Raw genomic sequence first — 26573 nt, forward strand, 5'->3', positions numbered from 1 at the left:
ACCGATTTCCCTCTTTTTCTGGGATACCTCAATCGTGCCTTAACCTTCAAAATAAAACTGTCAGTTATTTTACCCGCAAAATGGGAAGTATACTTGGTTGTAGCAGAGAACTGCACTTTGAGGCATACGAAAGACAGCAAAACCATCGACAAGCCCAGAGAAGGAAGAAGAAAAAAAAGCGCTCTCTTATAGAGGAAGGAGGGAATTGGCGGTGTGTTAGAAACAAGTCCATTGGCTAATGTGGGAATTCCAAGTGTAGTGGCTTCTCATTGGCTGAACTGTGACAGTCTCTCATTGGCTGTGCTGTTGCTAGGGAAGGAGAAAAACTTTTCTCCCTCCCTCCTGGGATAGTAAAGTAGTATCACCTGCAAGTACCTCTCTTTGCGTTGGGTCTGCAATTGAGGAAGAATGGTAGGGTGCGAGAGCTCCCCCTGCTGGCCTCCCGCTCCATTTCTGATGAGGTTTCCCTTTATTTTTTTTTTCATATAGTCTTTTAAAAAAATTTTTTTTATTATGTTATGTTAATCCCCATACATGACCTCATTAGTTTTTGATGTAGTGTTCCATGATTCATTGTTTGCGTATAACACCCAGTGCTCCATGCAGAAAGTGCCCTCTTTAATACCCATCACCGGGCTAACCCATCCCCCCACTTCCCGCCACCGCCCCCCCCCCCAACCCTCGGTTTGTTTAAGGGCTTTGGGCTGGGAGTGCCCCTCTCCTGGTAGCAAGTCCCTAAACTATAGCAAAAGTGTCAAGGAAGATGGTAAGTTGAGACATGCTCTGGATTCCTACTTTGCTTAGATTAGTTTTATCTGCAGCGTATAGGTTTCACACAGGCATTTACAGGACCTCTTTGAAGTAGAGAAACACTGCCTAGGGCTTTTCTCCAACTGATTTTTTTTTTTTTTTTTAAGTCATCTGTAAGTACCAATGTGGAAAGAGGCTCATGAAATACTAAGTAGAAAGCTAATAATAAAACAAGTTGCAGAACTGAATATATAATGCCATGTCATCTTTGGGAGAAAAAGTTTCTCTAGAAAGAAAAATACTGATCAATTCTATGGAGTGGGAATGGAGAAGAACTTACACTATAAGTTGTCTTTTGTCTTTTTGTCTTTTAGTCACTTCTATATTCTTGTCTATATTCTTGTCTTCTACTCACTTCTATATTGTTTAATCACATTAAGACCTTACGAAAATGATTTATTTAATCTCTAAGTATATCACATGATTTTTTTCTTTCTCTTCTAAAGGATTGAGTCCACATCTACCTTTAGATCCATTCCCCTGCTCCCCTTTACAGAAAAATCCCTCAAAAGACTGGCCATGCCTGTTGGCTTCAATTCCTCTCCTCATATTTCTCTCCTGAACCCTCTGCAATCAGGCCTTGTCCATTTCGCTAACACAGATCTTGTCAACGTCACCAGTATCTTCCCTGTGGCTAAGTCTTTAAGTCATTTCTCGGCCCTTATCAACAGCATTCAACATATTTGAGTCCTTGTCACCTCCTCGGAAAACATTTTTCCCCCACTTGACTTTGAGCATTTCACATTCTTTAATGTTTGTTCTCCCGCACCAGTCATTCCTTCTCAGTTAGCTTTGCTAGTTTCTCTTCACATCCTGTTCCTCTAGATGTTAAGAGGCCCAGGGCCCAGAACTCTTGTTTTCCCTGCATGTCTACACTCACTCTCTTGGTTATTTCATCCACTTTGGCACTCAAATACCATCTAGATGTTGACAGTTGCCAAATATATCCCTCCAGTCTGTACTTCTTCTCTAAACCCCAGGTACAGTTAACCAAATGTCTCAGCATCCCCACTTAGGCATCTAGTAGGCATCTCTCTCTTTTTTTAAAAAAAATATTTATTTGAGAGAGAGAGAGGAGAGAGAGAGAGAGAGAGAGAGAGCCTGAGCGGAGGGTGGGACGTAGAGGGAGAAGAATAAGCAGACTCTCCACTGAGCAGGGAGCCTGATGCGGGACTTGATCCTAGGACCCTGGGATCATGACCTGAGCCAAAGGCAGATGCTTAACTGACTGGCAGATGCTTAACCAACTGAGCCACCCAGATGCCCCTCTTATGGGCATCTCAAACATGACATTCACAGCATGCTCCCTAGTGTTAAGCCAAAGCGTAGGAATCAATCTTGATTCCTTTTCATCACAATCCATATACAATGCAAAAGCAAATCCTATTGACTCAAATTTCAAAAGATATCCAAAGTCCCTTGACTCCTCACCAGCTGTACCACTACCATCTGATCCTGAACATCCTCTGGAGTCAGATTACATCACTCCTCCTGAAAACTCTCCAGGGGCTTCCTATTTCAGATAATTTACCATTTCCAAGGTCAAAAAGGATTTTAACCCACTTGCTAATTCCATGCCACGTCCCACTGGCCTCTTTTCTGTTCCTCAAACCTCCAGGTATGCTCCTGTTTTAGGGCTGTGTGTTTTTTCCTGTCTAGAATGCTTTTTCATATATACATGTTTCTTTTCCTATCTTCAAGTCTTTGCTCAAATATTACCTCTGCAATAAAGCCTTTCCTGACTATTTTATCTAAAGTTGCAGCTTTTTCCACTGTTACCTCACCCCTTTGTACGTTTCTTCACAGCACTATTGCTACATGACCTTGCATCATGTTGGTATCGATTTATTTTATTTATTTATTTTTTAAAGATTTTATTTATTTATTTGACAGAGAGAGACACAGTGAGAGAGGAGCACAGGCAGGGGGAGTGGAGGGGGGAGAGGCAGGCTTCCCACCGAGCAGGGAGCCCGATGCGGGGCTCGATCCCAGGACCCTGGGATCATGACCTGAGCCGAAGGCAGAGGCTTAACCAACTGAGCCACCCAGGCGCCCCTCGATTTGTTTATAATCGTCCTCCTCTGCTAGAATCTAAGTTCTATTAGGGCAAAGACTTTGGACTTTGTCTTGTTCAGTCCAATGTTTAGAACAGAATCTGACACAAAGAAGGTGCTTGATGAATATTTGATGAAATAATAAATCCATGATTATCACACAGGAATGTCATTGCCTGGGGGAAAAAAAGCTTATATTGGGGTATTCATAAATGAGATAAACCCTCCCAAACATGTATGGTTATGTATTTTTAATTTACTGGGAAAAGTATGCTATGCAGTTAGAAATAAACGAGTGAATAACCCGTGTATTAGAAACTGGAGAGGTACACAAATAATATAAAAATTGGGAACGGAAAGAAGTTTTATGAGTGTAATGAAGTCTTGAAAATTCTTTCAATACTTTTATTAAAAATTAAAGAGCTAAAATTCCTGAATAAGATCTGTGGTCATAATGAAGCAAGGACAATAAAAATATAATACCCACATGTTTTATGACATTTTATAAAAATGTACCTCATAATTGGCATGGAAATCCCGTTCTAGTTCAGAATAACATCAGTATGGATACTTCCGTTGATATTAAATTTATAAAATTTAGCAGTTTTCTATGGTATTTTACATGTTTTTATATTTTTATTTTTTTCTTAAGATTTTATTTATTTGTCAGAGAGAGAGAGAGAGAGAGAGCACAAGCAGGGGGAAGCTGCAGGCAGAGGGAGAAGCAGACTCCCCACCAAGCAGGGAGCCCGATTTGGGACTCAATCCCAGAACCCTGGGATCATGACCTGAGCTGAAGGCAGACATTTAACTGACCGAGCCACCCAGGTGTCCCTGTTTTTATATTATTTTAAAATTTCTTCATTTCTTCCTTGGTTTTGGATGAATTAACAGACATTTCAGTAAATGTAGTTATTAACCTTCATTTAAAAACTTATCTCAGGAGTTATTCGACTTTTTCAATTTTTAACGGAGAAATTCTAAGACTCATTTATCAAGGTAGATTATTATGAAAACACTGCCCCAATTTTTCCCTAATCAGTTCAAAAAGCACCATCCTTGACATAAGCATTATTTACTAACCTCTAAATGTCACTTAACCTATAAATAAAATATTATCTTTAATACAAGTGTAAAAATATATGCTATAAACAAGTGTTTTTAAAGTCAGTGGCAGAACCAAATCTCTATTATCTCTAAAATCATACTTTATCCTCCTCTTGAAAAGATTTAGAAGATGCAAATCAGGATTGCTACACCGGGTTCTATCTTTGAAAGCATTTTTATCAATACATATATAAATAATAGATTATCATTTACAAAACTCAGAAGCCACATAAAGTAAAGCTACCATAAAACATATTCAGTGGTTCTGCATGAGAAAATAATTTATCTTGGATACTCTACCTTAATGTTAGTTTAGAATGAATACCATTTTCCTTCTAAGAAGTCTGCGCTGATTAGTGAAGGAGTTGCATGATTCCTGGAAACGGGCAGAAATTAGCCTGAGCAGTTCTGTTAAGAGCAGGGTGGATAGAAAGGGTACAGATAGGTATAATTAGGGACCAGAGAAACCAAACTAGAGGCCCACAGGAACCGGGACTCCAGACTGCTCCCATGTCGAGTAATTCCTCATATTTGGGGGCTGCTAAGTTAAGACCAATATTTTCGGGGCACCTGGGTGGATCAGTCATTAAGCGTCTGCCTTCGGCTCAGGTCATGATCCCAGGGTCCTGGGATCGAGCCTCGCATTGGGCTCCCTGCTCGGCAGGAAGCCTGCTTCTCCCTCTCCCACTCCCCCTGCTTGTGTTCCCTCTCTCGTTGTGTCTCTCTCTGTCAAATGAATAAATAAAATCTTTAAAAAAAAAACAAACCGATATTTTCTCTTGAAAGTTTCTATAAGCTGATGTTGAGGGAGAATTTAGAAAATTCTCAAAATGCTCCAGTCTGCTTTGTATGGGTAACTGAGCATTAAAAATATTACCTAGAGTTACAGAGCTTTGGCCATCCATCTATTCCCGAGCATGCTCCGTTACTGTAAGAAATGAGTCAGGAATGTAAGGGAGAAATGATCAGTCAGAGGCATGACGACTCTAGCTAGCGTCATGTTTGTTCTGTCACTCCGTGGTCAAGGACAACGCTAATTCCAGTCCCAACACACTTTTCAACTGCAGACATCTATAAATAGGCCAAGATCCTCTTTTCTTACAACCAGAAATATGTCTGAAAATAATTTATCATACATTTATATGATGATAGATAGATAGATAGATAGATAGATAGATAGATAAAGTTTTATTTTGGATTAATAAAAAATAGACTGATAAACTATAAGTATCTGATAGAAAAAAGGAAATTATGGTGATTTGAGATCTGAGAATCTAAAAGTGAGCCTAAGAATACAAGTCTCTATAGAGGAAAAACATGGGGTGGGGGAGCAAAGAAAATGGCCCTAGAGCCTGGCCTCCAGTCAATCACTTCTCCTTGGCATTCCCTATTCCATTTTCTATATGACTAGCAGATAGGGACACATGCTCTGAAGGAAAACAAAGCAGGGCAAGGGGACAGAGAGGAGAGAACTGCTACTTTAGGCAGAGGGATCGGGAAGGCTTTATGGCAGAGTTGACATCTGAGCAAAGGTCACACTGTGATCAAATAAGGATGAGGTCTGCTGAAACCTTCCCTCCAGTGGATGAACACCTTCGCCTGCAAACAACGAAGAGGAAACCATACATAATATATTTTAATTATGTTGATATTCAGCTTTAAAAATCAGTAAGTTTGGGCTACTTTTGAATAAACTGAGTTTGAGCAAGAAAACCAGTAAAACCTAATTGGCTCAGGAGACAGCCACTGACATTCCTCAAAGAGGCTTGTGACTAAAGTACTTTTTTAAAAAAGGTGTAAGAAAGTCAGAGCAATGATTAGGATCATCTGAACCTTAGTCAAACTGACATATTGTACCAAAGATGGCTTTGCTATTTTCTCGAGAAGGGAGTGATATTTATTAGTGACCAGGATTTTGATGGATCAAAAACAGAATGAGACAAAAAACACATTTCAAAACACAACGTTACAAAATGGCATATTCCTAGATAATATCCTCTCACACTGTTAAGTAGTATGTGTAAACATACACTAATTACGTGTGTGTCTGTGTATAATTGATAAAATGATGGATGATAAACACAGATCAGATTCTTCTGAGCAAAGCCTAAAGAACTTTTATTGTAATGCTTCCAGGAAAGCAGGTTGGTGAATTTGACTTGTATTCTCTTTGCAATGCAAGTGTTCAAAAGTAAGTTGTTTATTTGTTTGCATTTCTCTCAGACAGGCTCACATCTCACTGTCAGACAAACAGATACATAGTATAATACTTGTTCTTCCATTTTTCAAGCGACAAATGGTGGGCTGAGGCTTTGAAGTCCAAGTTCCATCAAGATGCCACTTGGAATCTCTTTCTTGTAGTCAGAGTCGTCCTCTGAAAAGATTTAGGTGGATATTGTGAACCTGAAACACCAACCAAAAAGTAACTCTCATTAAAATGTTAATAATTCCAGCTCTCAAAAGGATTCCATGCAGATGATATTTTTAAAAAAGAAAAAAACTATTTTCATGTCACTTTTACATAAACCAGGAAATAGACAAAAACTGTCGTTTTGGGTCCTGAGAAGAAAGAAGGCGGCTCCCCTCCACTAAAGCCTGGGTGCTGGCCCTGTGTCCTCCCAGAGCAGGTGGATTTGCTAGAACCTTCTACACAGAGGTGGATCCCTGAGACCCAGATGGTCTGGCGGCCCTACTACTTCATGGGGACAGAAGCAATGTCAGCTGCCTGAAGAGATCCTTCCAATCCCCAGTGGGGATACCCCACAGCTTCTCCTTTTCTCTGTTTTTTTCTGCCACAGAACAAATGTTGATAAGTTAATAGCTCCTTTTGTTTCTGACCCAGAAGCAAAGGTTAAGAAAGAGATTACACACCTGCTTGTCAGAGGAAAAGAAAATGAATGCTTAGAAATACAAGAATATCTCTCTCATGCACCCTCAGTTACTCTTATAGAAATGAAAAAGGCTTCTGATCATCAGTAACAATAGTCACAAAATTATCGATAAGAGAATATACTGACTTAGTATTGGGGGAAAATTAAGTGTGCAGATTTAAAACAAATTCAGAGCCCAGTTCCCTCTCCGAACCTCTAACCCTGTGTGCCTTAACAAACTATTAGATAGCTCCGGTCAACATGCTACAGGCAACATCTCCAAAAATGAATTCATCAAAATTCCATGAGCTCTCTCCTTCAGCACCACGGTCTCCTGGCCACCCATGGAATCTCTCTCTCTCTCTCTCTCTCTCTCTCTCTCTCGTACCACGTGATGCCCATCCTGCATGGCATGGCTCTTGGCTCCTCTGGGAAGCTTCTCTGTCTGTTTACCCATCTGCATATCCAGCTGGCGGTCCTGCTCACCTCCCTCGTGGTCCTTTCCATCTTCCCTACTACACTGAGTGTTCCTTGAGGCACAGACCAAAATGTCTTCGGTGTTTGAATGCCGGCCCTCAGCACAGAACTTGGCACAGAGTGAGCACTTGGCACGTTGTTATTTATTAATAAACACGCTTTGATGCCTACTTTCCTCCGACCATCTACAAGTCAGACTGATACTTATAATAGGGCATGGCTGCCTTTTAGAGAACAAATTACCATCACTGACAGTGAGAGTGAGTGCTGCTAGGGAATATACAAAGAAAAACGACAGAAAGCCACAGTAGCTTAGGACTATTCACATAGCAGAAAAATTGTAAAGGGCTTAAGAATCTTGGACACCACTACGCTATAGAACTATAGAAGGGCTGGTGTAAACAGCGATAAAATTGCTGTGTTGTCCCAGTGCTTCCCTTTTACCAGATTTATTTTTATTTATTTATTTTTTAAAGATTTCATTTATTTATTTGAGAGAGAGAATGAGAGAGAGAGAGAGAGCACATGAGAGGGGGGAGGGTCAGAGGGAGAAGCAGACTCCCCGCCGAGCAGGGAGCCCGATGCGGGACTCGATCCCGGGACTCCAGGATCATGACCTGAGCGGAAGGCAGTTGCTTAACCAACTGAGCCACCCAGGCGCCCCCCAGATTTATTTTTAAACTATAGCATTTGCCTTAAAACAGCAGTCCTTTACATTTCAGATTATCTAGAATACAAATTATTCATAATTTTTAAACAAAGAATAGATGCCTGGAATCTAGCTAAGTACTTTGCATATGTTTTTCCAACAACGGTTTTATCCACCCAGACTATTATAAAAGAGGAACTTGAGGCCCAGAGAGGTTGAGGTTCTCCTAAGACAGCTCAGCAAGTAGGATGGAAAACAGGCATTTGATTCCAGAATATCACAACTCATGACGACCCTATGTTGCCTCCTTAAACAAAATGCTGGCAACAGTTTTGAAAACTGAAACATCAATGGCCTGAATTCAGACTAGAAACTTGACTCTAAAAATAGCTACTAGGCTGAAAATAAGTATTTATCTGTACAACTCTCCATTATAAAATAGTTAGAATATTTGTATTAATTTTATGAAGCATTTTTATAATTAGGTCTTCAAAGAGAACTAAGATTAGGGTTTCATGGAAAACATGAAAACTCTATTGCAGAGAGAGACACTGATTTCTCGTAAGACTCATGAGACAGAATTGTCCTTTTGCTGAGAGTGAGGCCTCTGATTTAATGAAGAGCGTTTGGGCACATTTTCCCCATTATGCCAAACAGTGGATAGGTGCTTCTCTCTGAGGTTTTGCTCTTTCTAGAGACTTCTGTGTCTGGACATAGTGGAGAAACACTTGGTATTTTCTCCTACAAGGTCAAAATAGTCCTGTTAAGGTAGATAATTCTCAATTTCTCTTTCCAAAACTTGAACCTCACCTATTATATCATTTTATTTATATGTGGAGAAAACTGACCTGTGAAGAAACTCTGACTTGTCCATGTGTGGCTGGCAAATTCCATCAGGGTCAACGAACCTTTCCGGGGAGTATCTAACTATTGGAAGAAAAATAAAATGAGGGATGAGTTTTATTGTTTCAGACATTTTAAAAAATCATATTTAGGGTTAACAGGCAACCCACCCGAAACGCATGGGTCGTGCTGGGTCTTGAAAAGTGTTCTATGGTCAGAGATCTTTCTCGAAGAGGTGATCGCTCTGAACTGTCAGGAATCGCACTTAGCACACGGTTTTGTGGGTGCCTCCCTCTGTACTGAATAAAGGATAATATGTTCTGGTTTAAGGCAAATGCAATCCTTAAAAAAGGCAAAAGAAGATCTCTATGTGCTCATTCACTTGTTAATTCAAAACTTTTATTTATATACTGTGAAGTATAAGGTCCATCATGCATGAATATCAATATACATTTCAATTATGTAATTTTATTATGTAACCTGATTAAATGGTAGTGACCTCAGAAATAAACATGGATTCAAAAACTTAACCACCTAAAATTCTTACTGTTAAATTATAATAGCCATGTAATTTTGCATTTGTGAAGCATCAGACTTTTTTTTTTTTATGTGATGTTTGCCTTCTTTTATGACTTTAAGCCACATGCTAAGGTTACACATCAACCCTTTGCAACTCCTGCCTCTCTAGGAATGGGTTCTATTGCAGTACTCGAGGAGGCAAAGGAATGCAAGAGAAAACGTTTCTGTTGGGTTTTCTCTTTAGTCCTTTATACTCCCACAACTGGGGTCCTTCTATGTTTTGCGAAACAGAGACAAGTTACTTGTATGGGAGTGAAGTGAGGAGTCATCGTACATCTGGGGGGAAATGTGCTTATGCAGACTAGAGACCCCAGACCTGCCCAGACCATTTGCCATCGTGTGGCCGCGTTGAGCATGGGTGCAGGTGTGAGAATGAGGGCTGATAAAAATGTCACAGGTGTTTTCCTGAGGTCTTACTTTACGGAGGCATAATCTACCATCTATAAATTCATTTCACCCTTATAACAATTCTTTGAGGAAGGAATCACTTTGACCCTTTTATGGGTGAGAAAATTAAGGTGCAGGGAGAATATGTCTACAAGTCATACAGAGTTTACCTGGCAGGGTTCAAACACAGATCTCCCTGTCTCCTGACCTGACCTTCATGCTCTTTAGTTCCCTCTACCATCCTATCAGATGTTCCTTGACACCTGAACTTTCTGACTTAGTTCAAATCATGTTTGTATTTCACAAAACAGTGAATTAATCCTCCCACCTCCTGTCCCTTGTTGCAAGCCAGTTACTTTCAGGAAGCAGATTATGAGACATTTGATGGCACTGAGTTCATTGGGAAGGGCCAACGTTATATTCTGCTTGTTTGTCTGTTTCCCAAGAGACAATCTAAATGGTGCACTTAAACAGAATGAAATCTGTCTTACAGAAACAGGTCGAGATCCAGGAACTGCCATATTCTGCTCACCGGTCTCTAAGCCTATTGGGGGTAACCTGTGCCGGGAGGCTTGAACCGGTGGGGAGGACACACACTCCATGCCAGTTTGCCTGTAAACAAAACAACATTTGGCTGAGCAGCTAGCTGCAGAGAGAGGGGGCCAGACCCCACCTGAAGCTCCCCATCTGAACTACTAATCACAACTGCCTTCCAAAAAGAAATGCTCATGTAGAATGAGAAGTGTCAGCAAGACCAATGTGGAGAGGGACTGACCACGAGCTCCAGTCACCTCCTCCTCGGTCAGCAGTGATGTCAACCTGTATTTACTGAGTGCTCAGCTGCCAGGCCCTTGCAGGTTCCTGAAAACATGATCATCCAGATGGAAATCAATAAGGAATCCAAGGTTTTGAATGATACACAAGAATAGAGATGGATTGTCTCGGATAAATTCTAATTCATTTATTCACTAATAATAAAGTTATGAAAGCTAAAATATGACCCTTTTGACCTGTGATGTTTTAAAATACATATACTACCCATAGTTTAGAGGCTGCAAGGAAAGATCCTTTTGTCCTGCCAGTGGGATTATAAACTGTGAGAACCATTCTGGGAAGAGCTTTGGAAAAATATTTCAAGAGTCTTAAAAATATCCATAACCTTTGACCTGGTAGCTTTACTTCTAGGACTATACCACCAGGACACAATTTGAAGTCTTCCTTATCAAGATTTATATAAAATGATATTGTACACCTGAAAGTAATACTACACTGTATGTTAACTAACTGGAATTTAATAAAAAGTTAAAAAATGATTTATATAAAAATGATGTTCAGGGACTCCTGGGTGGTTCATCAGTCAGTTAAGCGTCTGCCTTTGGCACAGGTCATTTTCCCGGGTTCCTGGGATCGAGTCCCTCATCGGGCTCCTTACTCAGTGGGGAGTGTGCTTCTTCCTCTGCCACCCCCTCCCCTGGCTCATGGTCTCTCTCTCTGACAAATAAATAAATAAAATCTTTTAAAAAATGATGCTCACTATACATCATAATAGTGAAAATATAGAAGGAATGAAAAGTTTCCATAATGGAAATACTTAATAGATTATCACATACCCACATGTTATTTTCTAGTCATTAAAATCATGCTTTCAGAAATATTTAACAACATGGAAAATATGAATTAAGTGAAAAAATCATACGAAAAAGTGCTACAATAGTAGGATAATGTAGTCTTAGAAAAAAGATAAGGGAAAGAAGAGAAAAGAAGAAACATAACCACAGACAAAATTGGTAGTCATCTTACCAAGTTATCATTTTTCTATTTCTATGTGTTGGACATACAGGGGATCTTTGATACCTACTTATATTTTTGGTATTGTTCTAATGTTCCACAGAGAACTTGTTGTACTTTGATAGTTTAAAAAAAAAAAAGTTTATTTTAATAAAAGTGAAAGACAGAGCACGAACAAAATCACGGAAGTCAGAACACACATAGCTGGTCTGTTTGTGGGTCAGAGAGATGATAAGGCTGCCCCCAGTCAAGATGGGTGAGGAGAAGTAATGGGAAGATATAGGAATGCAGAGTCAAAGATGGTGACATTGCCCCCAACGGGCAAACATGAATTGTTGGTGGGACCAAAAAAAAAACAAACCTTGTTCTTTTTATGCATAAAACACAGATATAAAGAACAGTACATAGACTGTACAGTATATTTGTGGCATTAAAATTCCACGGGTGGGGGAGGAATTAGGAAAAAGAGTCTAAAAGGGCTCCTTAGTATGGCAGTAATAACAAAAAAGTTGAAAAACACGGGTCTACAGATAAGAAGGGGCCAGAGCATGAAGGGAATGGACAGCTGGAGGCATCTGACTTACTTCAATAGAAAACAGAAAAGGTTTGGGATGAAAGCCTGACGGTGGAGCCCAGGTGGGCTGGGAGGAGGAAGAGAGGGCCAGTGAGGGGCTTGTGACACTGGCAGGGGGGAGGTGTCCCTGGTGGTCCCCAGTGAGAACGGAGGAGGGGGAGAGCTCCTGGAAGAACTGCCAGAGCAAATAGCCCCGGATAACTGGAATACCCCAAATAACGCTGGAAATACCGGTTCCAGATTATGAAAGAAACAGTGACCCATCAAAAAACCAATTGTGGCTTGGCACTGTGGAATGCATCCTGAAAAACCCAGGGGCTGGTTAAGCCCTGGCAGCTGCTTTGCCTCCACCCCTGCGGGGGGGGGGGAGCCTAAGGCAACCCCTTAAACACTGGCTCCCTTGAGGCAAGAGGCGGGTGGCCCCAAGGGCCCCGGGGCCGTGGTCTCCAAAGCTCCACAGCACTGTGCAGAGTCCCAGCTCTGCCTCTCTCTCCCTTGTGGGATCATCTCGGGCAAGTTATGCAACTTCTCTCAGCCTCTGTCTCTTCACCTTGGATCTGGGATACTACGAAGACCAACTCAAAAGATTTGTGGCAGGGAATAAATAATAAATGTGACTCCTTTAGCTGGTGCTGGTGACAGGATGCACCCAATAAACACTGGCCCTTATGAGTGAGAAAGTTGGATTGCTCCTTCGTAATTCTGCAGTGAAGGAGGGGACAGATTCCTTTCTAACAAGGCAATGATTTGAAGTTGATCCCTAAGGTCAAAACTTTTCTGAAACTCCTCACGTGCAGCGAAACATAGCCTTAGAGATAAATAAAAACTAATAGTTATGCTACTTCTGAAACCAATATCACACTGTGTTAACTAACTAGAATTTAAATAAAAATTTGAAACAAACAAAAAGCTAATAGTTATATATGTCCCTTTTATTTGTGTATCATTTTATGCACATTAATTTTTTTCAACCTCATAATGAGAAAGAATTAATTATGTAATTTGAAAGCATTAGCTAACTGTTAGTTTTACAGATGAGGCCACTGATTTCCCATCCAAGATCACCTCACCATTACAGGCGCATTTTATTGTATGGCTCTGGGTACATTACCTGACATTATATTCTAGTATACAGCGAACTTGACTACGCAACACAACTCATGTGAAATACTCAAATTCATGAACTACTTGGAAAGTAGCCACATAAAATTTGATAGAGGATGCTTCGTGCATACGAATCCATAAGCCCTAACTGGCAAGCGTCTCCGTCCTCTGTGACATCTGGTCTACCAGGAGAGAGACAGGACTTACAGTTTTGTTCCCCTAAGAACTTCATCATTGTACACATTGGGGGTTTTCATCCTCTGTGAGTCTGAAGTAAGAGAAGGCAGCCTCGTGTACGCAGGTGTTTTCCTTTCAGAAGTGTGGAGTATGCGAACATCGGAGGAGGTTCGTCCCAGGCGGTGCCGTGACAAAGAAAGGGCACTAGGCCCTGCACCCAATGATCTGTCCTCTTGCTCATTCCTGGGGGATGGATGGAAGTCAAGCTGATGACTCAGATGTCAGCCTCAGGACAACAGGGCACACATACATGTGTCCATTACTAGGTATTGTCTAGAACAGTGCCTGGCTCAAGAAGATACTCCTAAATATTGGTTGAGTGAATGGACAGGCTATCATTTCCAATTCAATTTCTATTTCAATGAAGCATCTTCCACAGGGGGGAAAAAATCTAAGGTTCTCACTGATTGTAATCCTACAGTATAGCCCACAAGATTAAGAATTCACAGCTCTCTTCCCCTTATCTATCTGCCCTAACCTAACGGTGATCATTTTGTGGTTGATGTTAGAATAGTGTGTCTTCATTCTCATGCGTGGCTGTCTCCTTCCCCGAATGGGCTCAGGCACACCTAGCGCATATGGGGTTAAACAGGATGCTCCTTATCCCACATCCTCTGCAGTCTTCAGTGCTCAAGGGTATCCAGCATACAGAAGAGGCAGGGTAATTATTTCTTATACGTACTGTATTCTATCTGAGAAATAGGTAGGTCTCTGCTGCAGTGGCTTTGCTTGAATTGTCATCACACCACTCAAATCACTATAAAAATTGTTGGAGAAGCGATGAATCTGAGAAAAGTAAAAACAATACAAATTAAAAAGCACCCAGTGCTATTGTGATCACCGGTGTCTCTCAGGAATCAGCGGGAAAAAAAATGGCACACTCCAACCAGCTAATTTGAGGAAAAAATGTAACACGGATGATATGTTACAAAGATGTGGGAAGAGAAATTAACAAGGACTGGCTTAATTCCCCCAGGCAATATAACAACCTAACAGCAGGGACGCATTACCATATGCAGGCTCGGAGTGGCAAATAATGAGGGAGAGATTTCTGGAATCTGGACAGGGTAGCTGCTTGGTGGAAATGCCACCAATGCCACAGTTATTGGTGGAATGTGGAATGTGGCAGAGAGGCCAGAAGTAAACAACGTCCTGCCATTCTCCCCGCCTTGCTCTGAGCTCCTAGAGCTGCAGGACAAGGGAGCCCTCCATACTGCTAGCGTGTGCCAGCCTCCAGAGCACAGCAGGGGGAGGACGGTTGAGAGAGAATCTGGAGAAGCAAAGAAAGAGTACCCCAGCTCCTAACTGAGCTGTTGCCTCGGACCTCTTCTCCTACCCTATCCTTCACAGCTGGCCCCAGCTAGCTGCCCTGAGAGTGGCACAACAGCCTGGGAAAAAACCCAAACACCAGATCTCGAAGGCTTACATTTGAATCCCAGTTCCCACAGCTCCCCGATAGGTGGTCTTGGAAAGACTACTTTGTTCTTGGAGTCTTAATTCCCTAATCTTTAAGTTGAGGATAATGACACATACTTCATATGAGAAATAAATTAGATAACAGTGGTGGAAGCATGAAGTGAGGGTAAATAATCATGAATTCCCTATCTGGTCCCATGATATGGCCAACTAGGATGGAAAACAACATTTAGATTCAGGGAAACAGGATTTCTGAAACTAGAACCATATTCTAGTTGGAGAATAGATGTAGAAGCCACAGCCACATTTTCCCCATGTTGAACATTAAAAAGAAATGTTAGAGGAATAAATTAAGACCTGTTGTAATTACCAGTAGGACGCTTTATTTCAAAATAAGCTCTAATAATACTTCATTTTTACTTTCAACTTTGTTGTCCATTCATTTTCTTTTAACACTGATCCAAATGAAAACAACAAATTAGCTGTAAAAAACATTTTCAAAACCCATTAGAAGGTATAAAAAGAAAATACTTGTAAAAAACCCTTTAGACTTAAAAATTTCCATATTTCTCAAGTTTACTTATATTGTCTAATACTTAAGGATTCTTTTCCATGTTATCATCAGCTGCCCATTTTTATGGGATTCGTACTGCATATTTGAATATGCAAAGTGGTGAACACTGTTGAACCTGCCTGAGCAGTTTAAAAAGATCAAAAAATACAATAAACGGTAGCAGTTCTGAAAGTTTATTTTGAACAGCAAAAGCAAAGAAGGCTTACTGTAAAGCCCTTACACTATAGAGTAAAACAATCCTATTAGACATTTCTATTTTCAACTTCTGCCCCCAGGACCATACACACTATTCCTTGTGAAGATTGTCCGTTCACTTGCTCCTTTGCGGGGAGCAGATTTCCGCCTCTGCCTCGAGGCAGCCTTACTGAATGTTACCTACCATTTAGGATTTGGTTCACGTATCACTCTACTTTATGGAAGTATGCCACTTTCCCCCTGAACTCTGTGGCATTTATGAGCTAAAGGACATCAAATTACAATATAGGATAGGATAGGATAGCATACGGTGGGATAGAGCATACGATTCATGTCTGGTTATAACGAAAACTAATGCTTATTGAGTGCCTTCTCTACACTACGCATTGCACTATGTGTCTTATTTCGTTTACCTCTCACAGCGCCCTGATTCACAGATCCCACAGATAACGAGACGAAGGCTTTGAGGGACCGATTCAGGATCACAGAGCTAATAAACTGTGACGTCGGACCCTGTACTTGGAGTCCTACAGCGCAAGCTCTCACCCGCTCGACCATCTCCCCGCTGCCTCATGTTGCGTGCATGCACCTGCATGCATGTGTGTAGTGGTGCTTGGCAGGGCTTGACTCCCTCTGGCTAAACTGCACGGACCTCAAGACCAGGAATCCTGGCTTTTCCTTTTTCTCTGCTCCCCCACATAAGACGAGCTGTGAGGGACATAGTCTAAGCTCCTTAGCACTACTGAAGGTCTCCCATGAAGAGGCTCAGCCTTGGAGATGGAAAAGATGGTGGAGGAGTAGGGGACCCTATTTCAACCGGTCCCCTGAATTGAGCTGGATATCTACCAGACCATTCTGAACACCCACGAAATCAGCCTGAGATGTAAGAAGATACATTTGGGTCTCTACAAACAGAATATATCCCACGATCTTGAGGTATAAAGCGGTGAGCTGTGATTCTGCATGCAGATATCAGAAGATAAACAGAAGGGGAGGGAGCTGCCATAAGCTGGTGCCCAGAAGGTGATACAACACTGGAGCTCAAAAGCCTCCCACGCTGGGGACAGGGCACAGACTTGAGACAGGTAGTGGCCGGGAAAGGACTTTAGTGCAGCCCCCAGACAGGATCCAGGAGCTGCAGGTGCATGGGCCCGCACGAACCAGGGGTGGCTCATGGTTTTAGAAGCACGAAGGGCAGAGACGGCCTGGGTTCCAGCGCTAGGAGAGTTGCTGAGGGGTGCACAACCAGAGAGGCTGTGGGTCTTAGCAGCGCAGACAGAAACAGAGACAGTGTGGCCTGGAGAGCTCAGTGAAGAGCAGACTGCGATCTCTCTGTTCTGAGACAGAGGTTTGGATGTGTCACTTCTGCTCTGACTCTTGGAAGAGACGTGAAAAGCCGCCAGAGAACAAAAGCCCGAAAAAAATGGTTTTCACTGAGCCCATACCCCGTCCTCTTCCACCCCTCCCCCCACAGGGGGCAGGGCAACTCTGCCCAAGCCTGGGGGCCTGAGTCACAGCGCAGCAGGCCCCTCCCCCGGAAGACAGGCTAGAAGAACAAGAGGACAACAACCCTAAGGTCCCTATAAAACAGGTGCATCTTGCTTGGGCCATGGTTAATACTTTGGATTCTGTACATTCCCACAACCACCCCTCAACAGAATGACTAAGGGGAGGAACCCCCAACAAAGAAAAGACTCAGAGACTGTGGCCTCTGCGACAGACCTAATGGATATGGATATAAGCAAGATGTCAGAAATAGACTTCAGAGTAACAATTATCAAGGTGATATCTAGGCTTGAGAAAAATATTAATGACAATATAGAATCTCTAAGGGCAGAAATTATATCTAATCAGGCCGAACTTAAAAATGCTATGAATGAAATGCAGTCTAAACTGGATACTCTGATTGCCAGGGTGACGGAGGCAGAAGAACGAATTAGTGAGATAGAGGATAAGATGATAGAAAAGATGGAAATAGAAGCGGCATGGGAAAAACAAATTAAAACCCAAGGAATCAAACTGAGAGAGATTAGTGACAGAATGAAACGTTCCAATATCAGAAATTATTGGGATCCCTGAGGGGGTGGAGAGAGAGAGAGGTCTAGAAGATATATTTGAGCAAATCGTAGCTGAGAACTTCCTTAATCTGGGAAATGAGAGAAACATTCATGTCCTAGAGGCAGAGAGGACCCCTCCCAAGATCAATGAGAACAGATCGACACCCCAACATATAATTGTACAATTTGCCAATCTTAGATCCAAGGAAACAATCTTGAAAGCGGCGAGGCAGAAGAGATTTCTTACATACAGAGGGAGGAACATCAGAATAACATCAGAACTGTCCACAGAGACCTGGCAAGCCAGAAAGAGCTGGCAAAACATATTCAGGGTACTAAACGTGAAGAACATGCAGCCAAGGATAATTTATCTGGCAAGGCTATCATTCAGAATGGATGGAGAGACAAGGAGCTTCCAAGACCAGCAGAAACTGAAAGAATATGTAACCATCAAGCTGGCCCTGCAAGAAATATTAAGGGGGGGTTCTATAAAATAAGAAAGACCCCCAAGAGTAATATACAACAGAAATTTACAGAGACAATCTACAGAAACAAGGACTTCACAGGCAACATGATGGCAATAAAATCATATCTTTCAACAATCACTCTCAATGTGAACGGCCTAAATGCTCCCATGAAACGGCACAGGGTTGCAGATTGGATAAAAAGGACCCATCCATATGCTGTCTACAAGAGACTCATTTGAACCTAAATACACATCTAGACTGAAAGTGAGGGGATGGAGAACAACTTTTCATGCCAACAGACCTAAAAAGAAAGATGGGGTAGCAATTCTCGTATCAGACAAATTAGATTTTAAGCTAAAGACTGTAGTAGGAGATACAGAAGGACACTGTATCATTCTTAAAGTGTCTATCCAACAAGAAGATCAAACAATTGTAAATATCTCTGCCCCCAACATGGGAACAGCCAACTACATAAGCCAACTGTTAACCAAAGTAAAGAAACATATTTTTTTTTAAAGATTTTATTTATTTATTTGACAGAGAGAGAGACAGCGAGAGAGGGAACACAAGCAGGGGCAGTGGGAGAGGGAGAAGCAGGCTCCCCGCAGAGCAGGGAGCCCGATGTGGGGCTCGATCCCAGGACCCTGGGATCATGACCTGAGCTGAAGGCAGATGCTTAATGACTGAGCCACCCAGGTGCCCAAAATAAAGAAACATATTGATAATAATATTTTAATAGTAGGAAACCTCAACACTCCACTCTCAGCAATAGACAAATCCACTAAGCAGAAGATCAACAAAGAAACAAGAAATTTGAATGACACACTGGACCAGATGGACTTCATAGATATATACAGAACATTCTACCCTAAAACAACAGAATACTCATTCTTCTTGAATGTACGTGGAACTTTCTCCAGAATAGACCACATACTGGGTCACAAATCAGGTCTCAACTGATACCAAAAGATTGAGATTATTCCCTGGATATTCTCAGACCACAGTGCTTTGAAATTGGAACTCAATCACAAGAAAAAAATTGGAAGGAATTCAAACACTTGGAAGCTAAACACCATCCTGCTTAAGAATGTTTGGGTTGACCAGGAAATTAAAGAAGAACTTAATTCATGGAAACCAATGAGAACGAAAACACATCGGTCCAAAACCTATGGGATACTGCAAAGGTAGTTCTAAGGAGGAAATACATAGCCATCTACGTCTCACTGAAAAAAATAGAAAAATCCCGAATATACACGCTAACTTTACACCTTAAAGAAATGGAGAAAGAACAACAAATAAAGCCTAAGCCAAGCAGGAGAAGAGAAATAATAAAGATTAGAGCAGAGATCAATGAATTAGAAACCAGAAATACAGTAGAGCAGATCAACGAAGCTAGAAGCTGGTTCTTGGAAAGAATTAATAAAATCGATAAACCACTGGCCAGACTTATCCAAAAGAAAAGAGGAAGGACCCAAATTAACAAGCTCAGACTTTCCAGCCTCACCCTCCACCAGATCTTTGACTAAGGAAGCAATTCGAGAAAAAGGTATTGAGTGCTTAGCATGCACCAGGTTCTGTGTTAGGAACTCTCACCTATTTATATGATTCTATCCTCATAACAATATCTTGGACATCATTCTCTAGATAAAGGATATTCAAGGTTAGAAAAGTTAAACAACATGTCCAACATAATCCTCTCATCCATTCCTGACTCTCAATGCCCTGGTCTTGGTTCAATGCCCCTGCTGGTCCCAGCATCCTCACCTCTAACCCCTCCATGCCTCTCCTTGGCCTGAAATGACCCATGCAGACTTCCTACCCATGCAAGTCCTACTCATTTCTTCATGTTTCTGCTCAATTTTCACCTCCAACCTAAAAGATCAAGATTCAAGCCCCAGTCAGGATGAATCACTCTCTCCTTTATTCTCCTAAGGCCTTGTTTTGCACATGACTCACACAATGTATTGCATGTGACTTGTATTATGCTTTTCCTTTTACTAGATCGGGGACCATGCTTTGTTCATCTGTGTATCTCCTCAAAACACCTAATACAGTGCACTTAATGCAAACTCAATAAATGTTGAATGAACCCAACATATTCTCATTGACTTTTGTTTTTTATCATTTTGGTGGGAAGATAGGAGAACATCCGTAACCTTCAAATTGGCACAAAATGTTGGGGAAAAGCATTTTTTCTCCTTAAAAATATAGAAAGAGCTCTACAGCTCCAAGCATGTGATAAGTCTCAAATCTGAGTGTCCCTACTCTATTATAGAACGTGGTGATGCTACTACACTCCATGAAAAGATTATTTTTAGATTTTGGTCTAATTGACGAACAGAACCAAATATTCGATAATAAAGGAGCACGCTGACAAACCAGGACAGAGATAAAAAATACTGAAGGAAAGAAAGATACTAGCAGAAAAGCATTTACCTGAGGTGGATTAAGATGAGGAACCAGGGATATGCTTCGAGCTTCAGAGCTTCTGGATGGGGGAACACTTGGTGCATCAGTGTTAATACGGGAAATGAGTATCAGTGGAGATTTATTCTCAGCTACTTTCAATTTTTCTTTTTGTTTCTTTCCTTCTGTGTCAACAACAAAAAAATTAATATTATTAGGAAACACGTTATCAAATATATATACATAGAATTCACTGTTCAAAGAGAATCTTTGTTTTTGAGTTATCGTGAGTCTGCTATGGCCACTGAACCCTGCATAGAGCAGAGACCCCACAGAGCCATTGGCTGATGTGATGCTTTCCATACACACATGCCTATCATTTCAGTGGTAGGTAGAAAACTAGGGATTATACGCTGGGGCAAGAAAAATTCTTGGTATTTTATAATATCCCAATTAACCCCTTTGGTTGGAAAAAGAATATATTTAAATTAACATGAGCAGTACCCTATTGTACAAACTGATTCCATAACATTAGCCATTAACATCTACCACAGACATTTCTAGGATTTGTTTCTTCTCAATTTCAAGTAGTTAAGAGAACACTTTATAAGGTTAAATGAAGTGATTATTAAATTATCTATGTTTCTATTTTGCTTTACAAATAAAGTCATAAACAATTAAAAACCGATCTCCCATTATTAGAGAAGTTATCCTATTATTAGAGATTTTTAAAGTGACTTTAAGCTTCTTTCTTGTGCATTTCTATGTTATTGTTCCAAAGTGCATATACATTTTTTTTAAAGATTTTATTTATTTATTTGACAGAGAGAGACACAGCGAGAGAGGGAACACAAGCAGGGGAACAGCAGGCAGAGGGAGAAGCAGGCTCCCCGCCAAGCAAGGAGCCCGATGCGAAGCTCGATCCCAGGACCCCGGGGATCATGACATGAGCCGACGGCAGACGCTTAATGATTGAGCCACGCAGGCGCCCCATTTTTATAACTCAAAATAATAATAATGTCCTTTTTGAAGGGATTCAAGATCATTTATGAATAAGGGGAGAAAACCTACTTCTCTTCTCACTCGATCATATCCTAGGTGTGGCCAAGTTGGGTGGAGACACAAAGCTGAGCAACAGGGGTCTTTTTTTTTTTTTTCCATTAGGGCCAAATGCTACAAATAAGTACCTGTGAGTGTAACTTCCCAATTTTTTCTGATCAGCTCTTCCAATATCTCTACGACACTTGCCCAGATGTGATCAAACACTTCTGCAGCCACCGCATCTTTGATACAGTCATGAGGAGAAAGGGGAGGAAGTCCATGTTTCTGCCACATCCTATGGCGGTGAGCTGATTTTTGTTCAAGACATTCATCATCACTAAGAACAAAACCCATTGTAATTACTAAAAGTATCAATGGTTAAAGTTAAAATAGTACTATCCAACTACTTGTCTCTCTCTCTCTAATATGTATGCACATGTACATTATACGTGTATAAACATAACATTCTTTTTTAACAGCACATTGTTACTTTTTAATGTATCCATTTTCAATCACAGGCAACTTTTTATTATTCAATATTTGTAGCTCTTTTCAAAGAACCAATTTAAGTCTCTGTATTTAGTGCAGAGACTGGGCCTTCCCTTTGTCTTTCTAGAAGGGCAGCCTGGAGTCCTCAGGGAATGAAGGCTACTAGGAGCCTCGTGCACTTTCACCAGCATGCTGAACACAATTCTTGTTTTCTAGCTGTGCCATGTTGTCCAAAAAAGGCGGGGGAGGGAAGCACTGATCTAGCAAAGACATATCCTGCTAGGAATTGAAAAGCTTTTGGAAGCATATTACTCTCAAAAGAATGGAAAATCTTTTGGACACGTAAAAAATATAGAAGACACTAAATGAGCAAATAATCAAAATAAATGCCAAGTAAATTAATATAATTACACTAAGTCAATGTTAAATAAATTCCACTTACTCTTCTTTTCTGTCAAAAGCAAAATATTCTTCAATCTTTCCATCCACGTCATAAACCTCTTCTTCCTGGGGTGAGCCTGCCGTTAGGCCAGCAACCTTTGGGCCCTCGGGGCCCTCCAGGGCAGGGGCTGAGCACATCTCAGGGAGTATTTGAGAGCCAGAGACGCACAATCTATGGGGAGAAGCAGATCCTCCATGAGAGTTTGTAGAACGTCAAGACTATAGTGCTTGCATGATTTTGGCGAGTCTTTAAATTATCCATAAAGTACAGAATCCCAAACAAAAAAAATCATTGCTTAAAAATTTGATAAAATCATATCCTTAAAAGCAACATTTTAACACAGGCATCATTGAAAATTTTTAAGGGCCTCTTAAAAGCTTAAATTACTCGATGAGTTTGCATCCCCTTTGCTGTAATAAAATGATGTCATGGCATAGTCCCAAATATGTGTGACTGGCATAGAGGGATTTATCAAAAGAAAATGGGATAGAACTTAAGTTCTTCTGCTATTGAGTTGGAGCTTAGGATGCATCACAAGGGAGTCAGTTTTTTTATTTTTCATCTGGCCCACCTTTCGAGTCTTTGAAACAACAGTTCAAAAGTTAACTTCCTTGTTATCTGTATTACACACACTCATCATCATCATCATCAATCTAGAATCAGAAGCATCTTGGGAAAAAAGTGCTCTGTACCTGCCCTTCACTGAAATCTAAGTTTCCAAACCAGTGGAGCCAAGGCTCATGGCTAAGACAGACATGAAAAATTTAACTGAAATGAAATTAAAAATACTTTCAAAAGTTACTTATAGGAACCTACCCTCTGCTGTTGCGGTTGTGTCCACAGGCATCTAGGAAGGGTTTGTGGACCACAGTACTAGGCTCACTGCCCTGGAAATGTTGGAACCCTTCATCAGTTGGCACGATGAGCTGTCTTCCTAATACTCTGCAAGGTAAAAAAAAAGAAAAAAAAAAGGAACTTACTAATATTTTTGATTGGAAAAAGGAAAAATTCTTTGCGACGCTTAAAGTCAGATAACAAAATATTTTGAAGGCGCATGTATGAAGTGATAAGGAACATACTGGTATGTGAGAAGCACCATGGTGTCAAAGAGAAAGTGTAGGCTTTGAGGGAGCGGGACAGATTGTTCTCGCTACTGACAAAGAGATCTGAGGCAATGTTCTCAGGCTCTCTAAGCCACCGATTTCATCTGTTTGCTGTTTGTACACGAGATATAACCATAGTTACCTGGAGGACTGATGAGTGGTTTAGAGATAACATGTACCAGATTCAGACAGCTAGGGTAACGCTGGGCACACAGGAGCTCTCTATAAATGTTCACTAATACTTACATAATGAATAAAACTATACAAATATATATACCCGGCTTATATTCCTTGCAGTCTTTTCTTTTTTTAACTTTTTTTTTTTAATTTTAGATTTTATTTATTTATTTGAGAGAGAGAAAGAGAAAGAGAGCAAGCATGAGCAGAGGATGCAGCAGAGGGAGAGGGAGAAGCAGACTCCCCGCTGAGCAGGGAGCCCGATGTGGAGCTCGATCCCAGGACCCTGGATCATGACCTGAGCCGAAGGCCGACGCTTAACCATTGAGCCACTCAGGCGCCCCTCCTTGCAGTCTTTTCTTTTTCCACCCTCCCCTCCTTCATTTTTATCTTAACTATATAAGACAAGAGGGACAGGAGCAGGTCTGAGGTCCTGACTTTTTGGTAAGTGCCCCATGCCTAAAAAGTAAGCATCCACAATTAATACTAGGTGGACGTATTATATTCTTCAAGACGAGGGCTTATGGAGGACTGAATAGAAAGATTTAAAGACTACGTAGCCAAGATTTTTTTTTAAGTTACCTAGTTGAGGTAACCAGAAAATCCATCTACATTTGTATGAGGGCTCTAATCTATTCTCCCCATACAATATAGAGGAACTTCTGATAACGGAGATGGATTTTTCTCCTAAGTGGATTTGGCCGAATCACTGAAAGAAGAAAAGCTTTCCTTCAGACCCAATCTATATTTTCCATCTTTGATATGAAAAAATAAGTGATCCTGGGGCACCTGAATCAGTTAAAGGTCCAACTCTTGATTTCAGCTCAGATCTTAGATCTCAAGGTCATGAGTTCAAGCCCCACACTGGGCTCCTCACTGGGTGTGGAGTCTACTGAAAAAAGATAAATTAAAAAAACAATAACAATAAATAAATAATTACATACATACATACATACATACATACATAAAATCCCAGAGGGATTAAAAAAAATAAGTGATCCTTCCTACATAAGGAATCTTGGTTAGTTAGGAAGATTCATCTATCCAATCATTCATCAAATAATTACTCTGTTTCTCTCCCAACCCTGACCCCAAGTAGTGTCCTCAGCTCTAAAGACTGATGTGTTGTTCACATACTAGTGAATGTGAAGGTAAAGGATCACTTCTACCACTCTTGCATTTGTTACATATGTAATGCCCTTCTGAAAATGAGCTAGATTTGTTTCTCACAAGTTAAGACGCACTTGGGTATCTGGAATGTCCCAATATTTCCTCAGACACCATTTCAAAAGCTGTGCTTTCTTAGTAAAGACATGTGTTCTGGATACATATTTTGACTGGGCAACTGCTTTCAGTCAAAATATACTAATTGTATTAAACAGGCCAGGAGTGGGTGTTTCCAGAACGCATTTCAGAGAGTTACTATGAACAACTTCCCTACCTCAGATGGAGGGATCTTTTTGCCCACTCACTGCATTCGGCCACTAGATTCTGAGTATGAGGGCTTACTTTCCCTTCAAATAACATTTCCTCCACCTCCCAGAATAACTGCTGGACTTTCTCTGCGTTCGCCTTGTCAAACTCCTAAAACAGAAATGCACATTTAGTTACAAGACTAAAAGTTGTAGAAAGACAGCCTTCACGATCATTAACACTTACAGATTTAAAGTGCCCTTTATATAGGAAGAAATATGATGTGATAACAAGAATGTGGACTTTGCAGTCAGACATACCAGTGGCCCAATTTTTACTCTTCTGAGAAATTACATCCCACTGGGAGACTCAGCTTCTGTAACTGTTAAATAGAGATCATTTCTACCACATGCGTTATGAGACTTATTCGAGATTTTAAGTAGATATAAATATAGGTAAAGGTACACATATTGACAGACATTGATATACTCACATGTACACATACCTATATATCCATATGTATACATGTACATATATGTACACAGACATAAGTCCCTCATATAGTGAGCATGACACACTTAAGCACAGCTGCAAAATACCAGCTAGTTTTTCTTCTGATGGTATCACTGAAAAGGAAAATGACTTTTATACAAAGGGCCATTTACCTTCTTTTAATGAAGAGCCCTGGCTATATTTTCTTTTAGGGGAATGTGAACCTAAAATCTAATCCACAACTCAGAGCAATAAAGTGCACACTCATTTTGACATACCTGATCCAAGATGGTCAAACCGGATTGATTTTCATAGAATGATACTCAGTAATTTTTTTTGTTTTGCATCTTCTCTTAAATTGATAATAAACCAGATTCCCAGACAACAGGGGAATTGAATGATCTCTTTTAAAATGCAAATCAGGTAAAAACTAAGAATTTTTGCCTCTCGGCAGGCAACCAGGTGGCTGAGGAGAGTAAAAGGGCTTACTTTCAATTCCCTCTCTTTTGGCTTTTGTTGCTTTTTGCAAATATGACCTATCAAAAAAGTAAGTTAAAGTTTTTAAATGAAAAGCAATTGTAGGGCCTTAAGTCATTTCAGTTCTATAAATGAAAGTCACAAGACTCTCCACAGAATTACGTAAAAACGTGTACTGAAAGAATCGCAGGATTGGGACGGTATGAAGCGATGGTCCTCAGCCTTCTTCCCACCTGCAGACGCTGGAGTGAGGGTGCGGACTGTTTATCACAGGTGAGCCAGGCCCGCCCTGTTGGAAAAGGCCTGAATGGTTTGGAGCTGATGCCTTCCAGGGTCCCTCCCACT

The 26573-nt window shown here is 40.8% G+C and overlaps 1 protein-coding gene across 3 annotated transcripts in view; it reads right to left on the reverse strand.

Annotated features, from left to right (window-relative positions):
- Nucleotides 1-6268: 6268 nt before the first annotated feature.
- Nucleotides 6269-26573, reverse strand: part of FAM149A (family with sequence similarity 149 member A) — a 53832-nt gene continuing 33527 nt past the window's right edge. For 2 of the 3 annotated variants that reach the window (XM_045879674.3, XM_045879675.3), the window contains exons 4-14: nt 25288-25430; nt 23383-23508; nt 22567-22737; nt 21782-21972; nt 20625-20779; nt 14162-14265; nt 13450-13662; nt 10268-10388; nt 8981-9109; nt 8816-8894; nt 6269-6374 (exon numbers count right to left, since the gene is read on the reverse strand). In XM_045879674.3, the coding sequence (XP_045735630.1) occupies nt 6301-6374; nt 8816-8894; nt 8981-9109; nt 10268-10388; nt 13450-13662; nt 14162-14265; nt 20625-20779; nt 21782-21972; nt 22567-22737; nt 23383-23508; nt 25288-25430 (1506 nt within the window). In that variant the 3' untranslated portion in view covers nt 6269-6300. Of the gene's footprint in view, nt 6375-8815; nt 8895-8980; nt 9110-10267; nt 10389-13449; nt 13663-14161; nt 14266-20624; nt 20780-21781; nt 21973-22566; nt 22738-23382; nt 23509-25287; nt 25431-25579; nt 25642-25764; nt 25880-26573 lie in introns of those variants that run through there. The other variant, XM_045879677.3, reaches the window with a different exon arrangement.

The sequence above is a fragment of the Mirounga angustirostris genome, unplaced genomic scaffold (assembly GCF_029215605.1).
Source record: "Mirounga angustirostris isolate CCGP_5_RB_7025 unplaced genomic scaffold, mMirAng1.0.hap1 SCAF_2, whole genome shotgun sequence".
NCBI classification, from domain to species: domain Eukaryota; kingdom Metazoa; phylum Chordata; class Mammalia; order Carnivora; family Phocidae; genus Mirounga; species Mirounga angustirostris.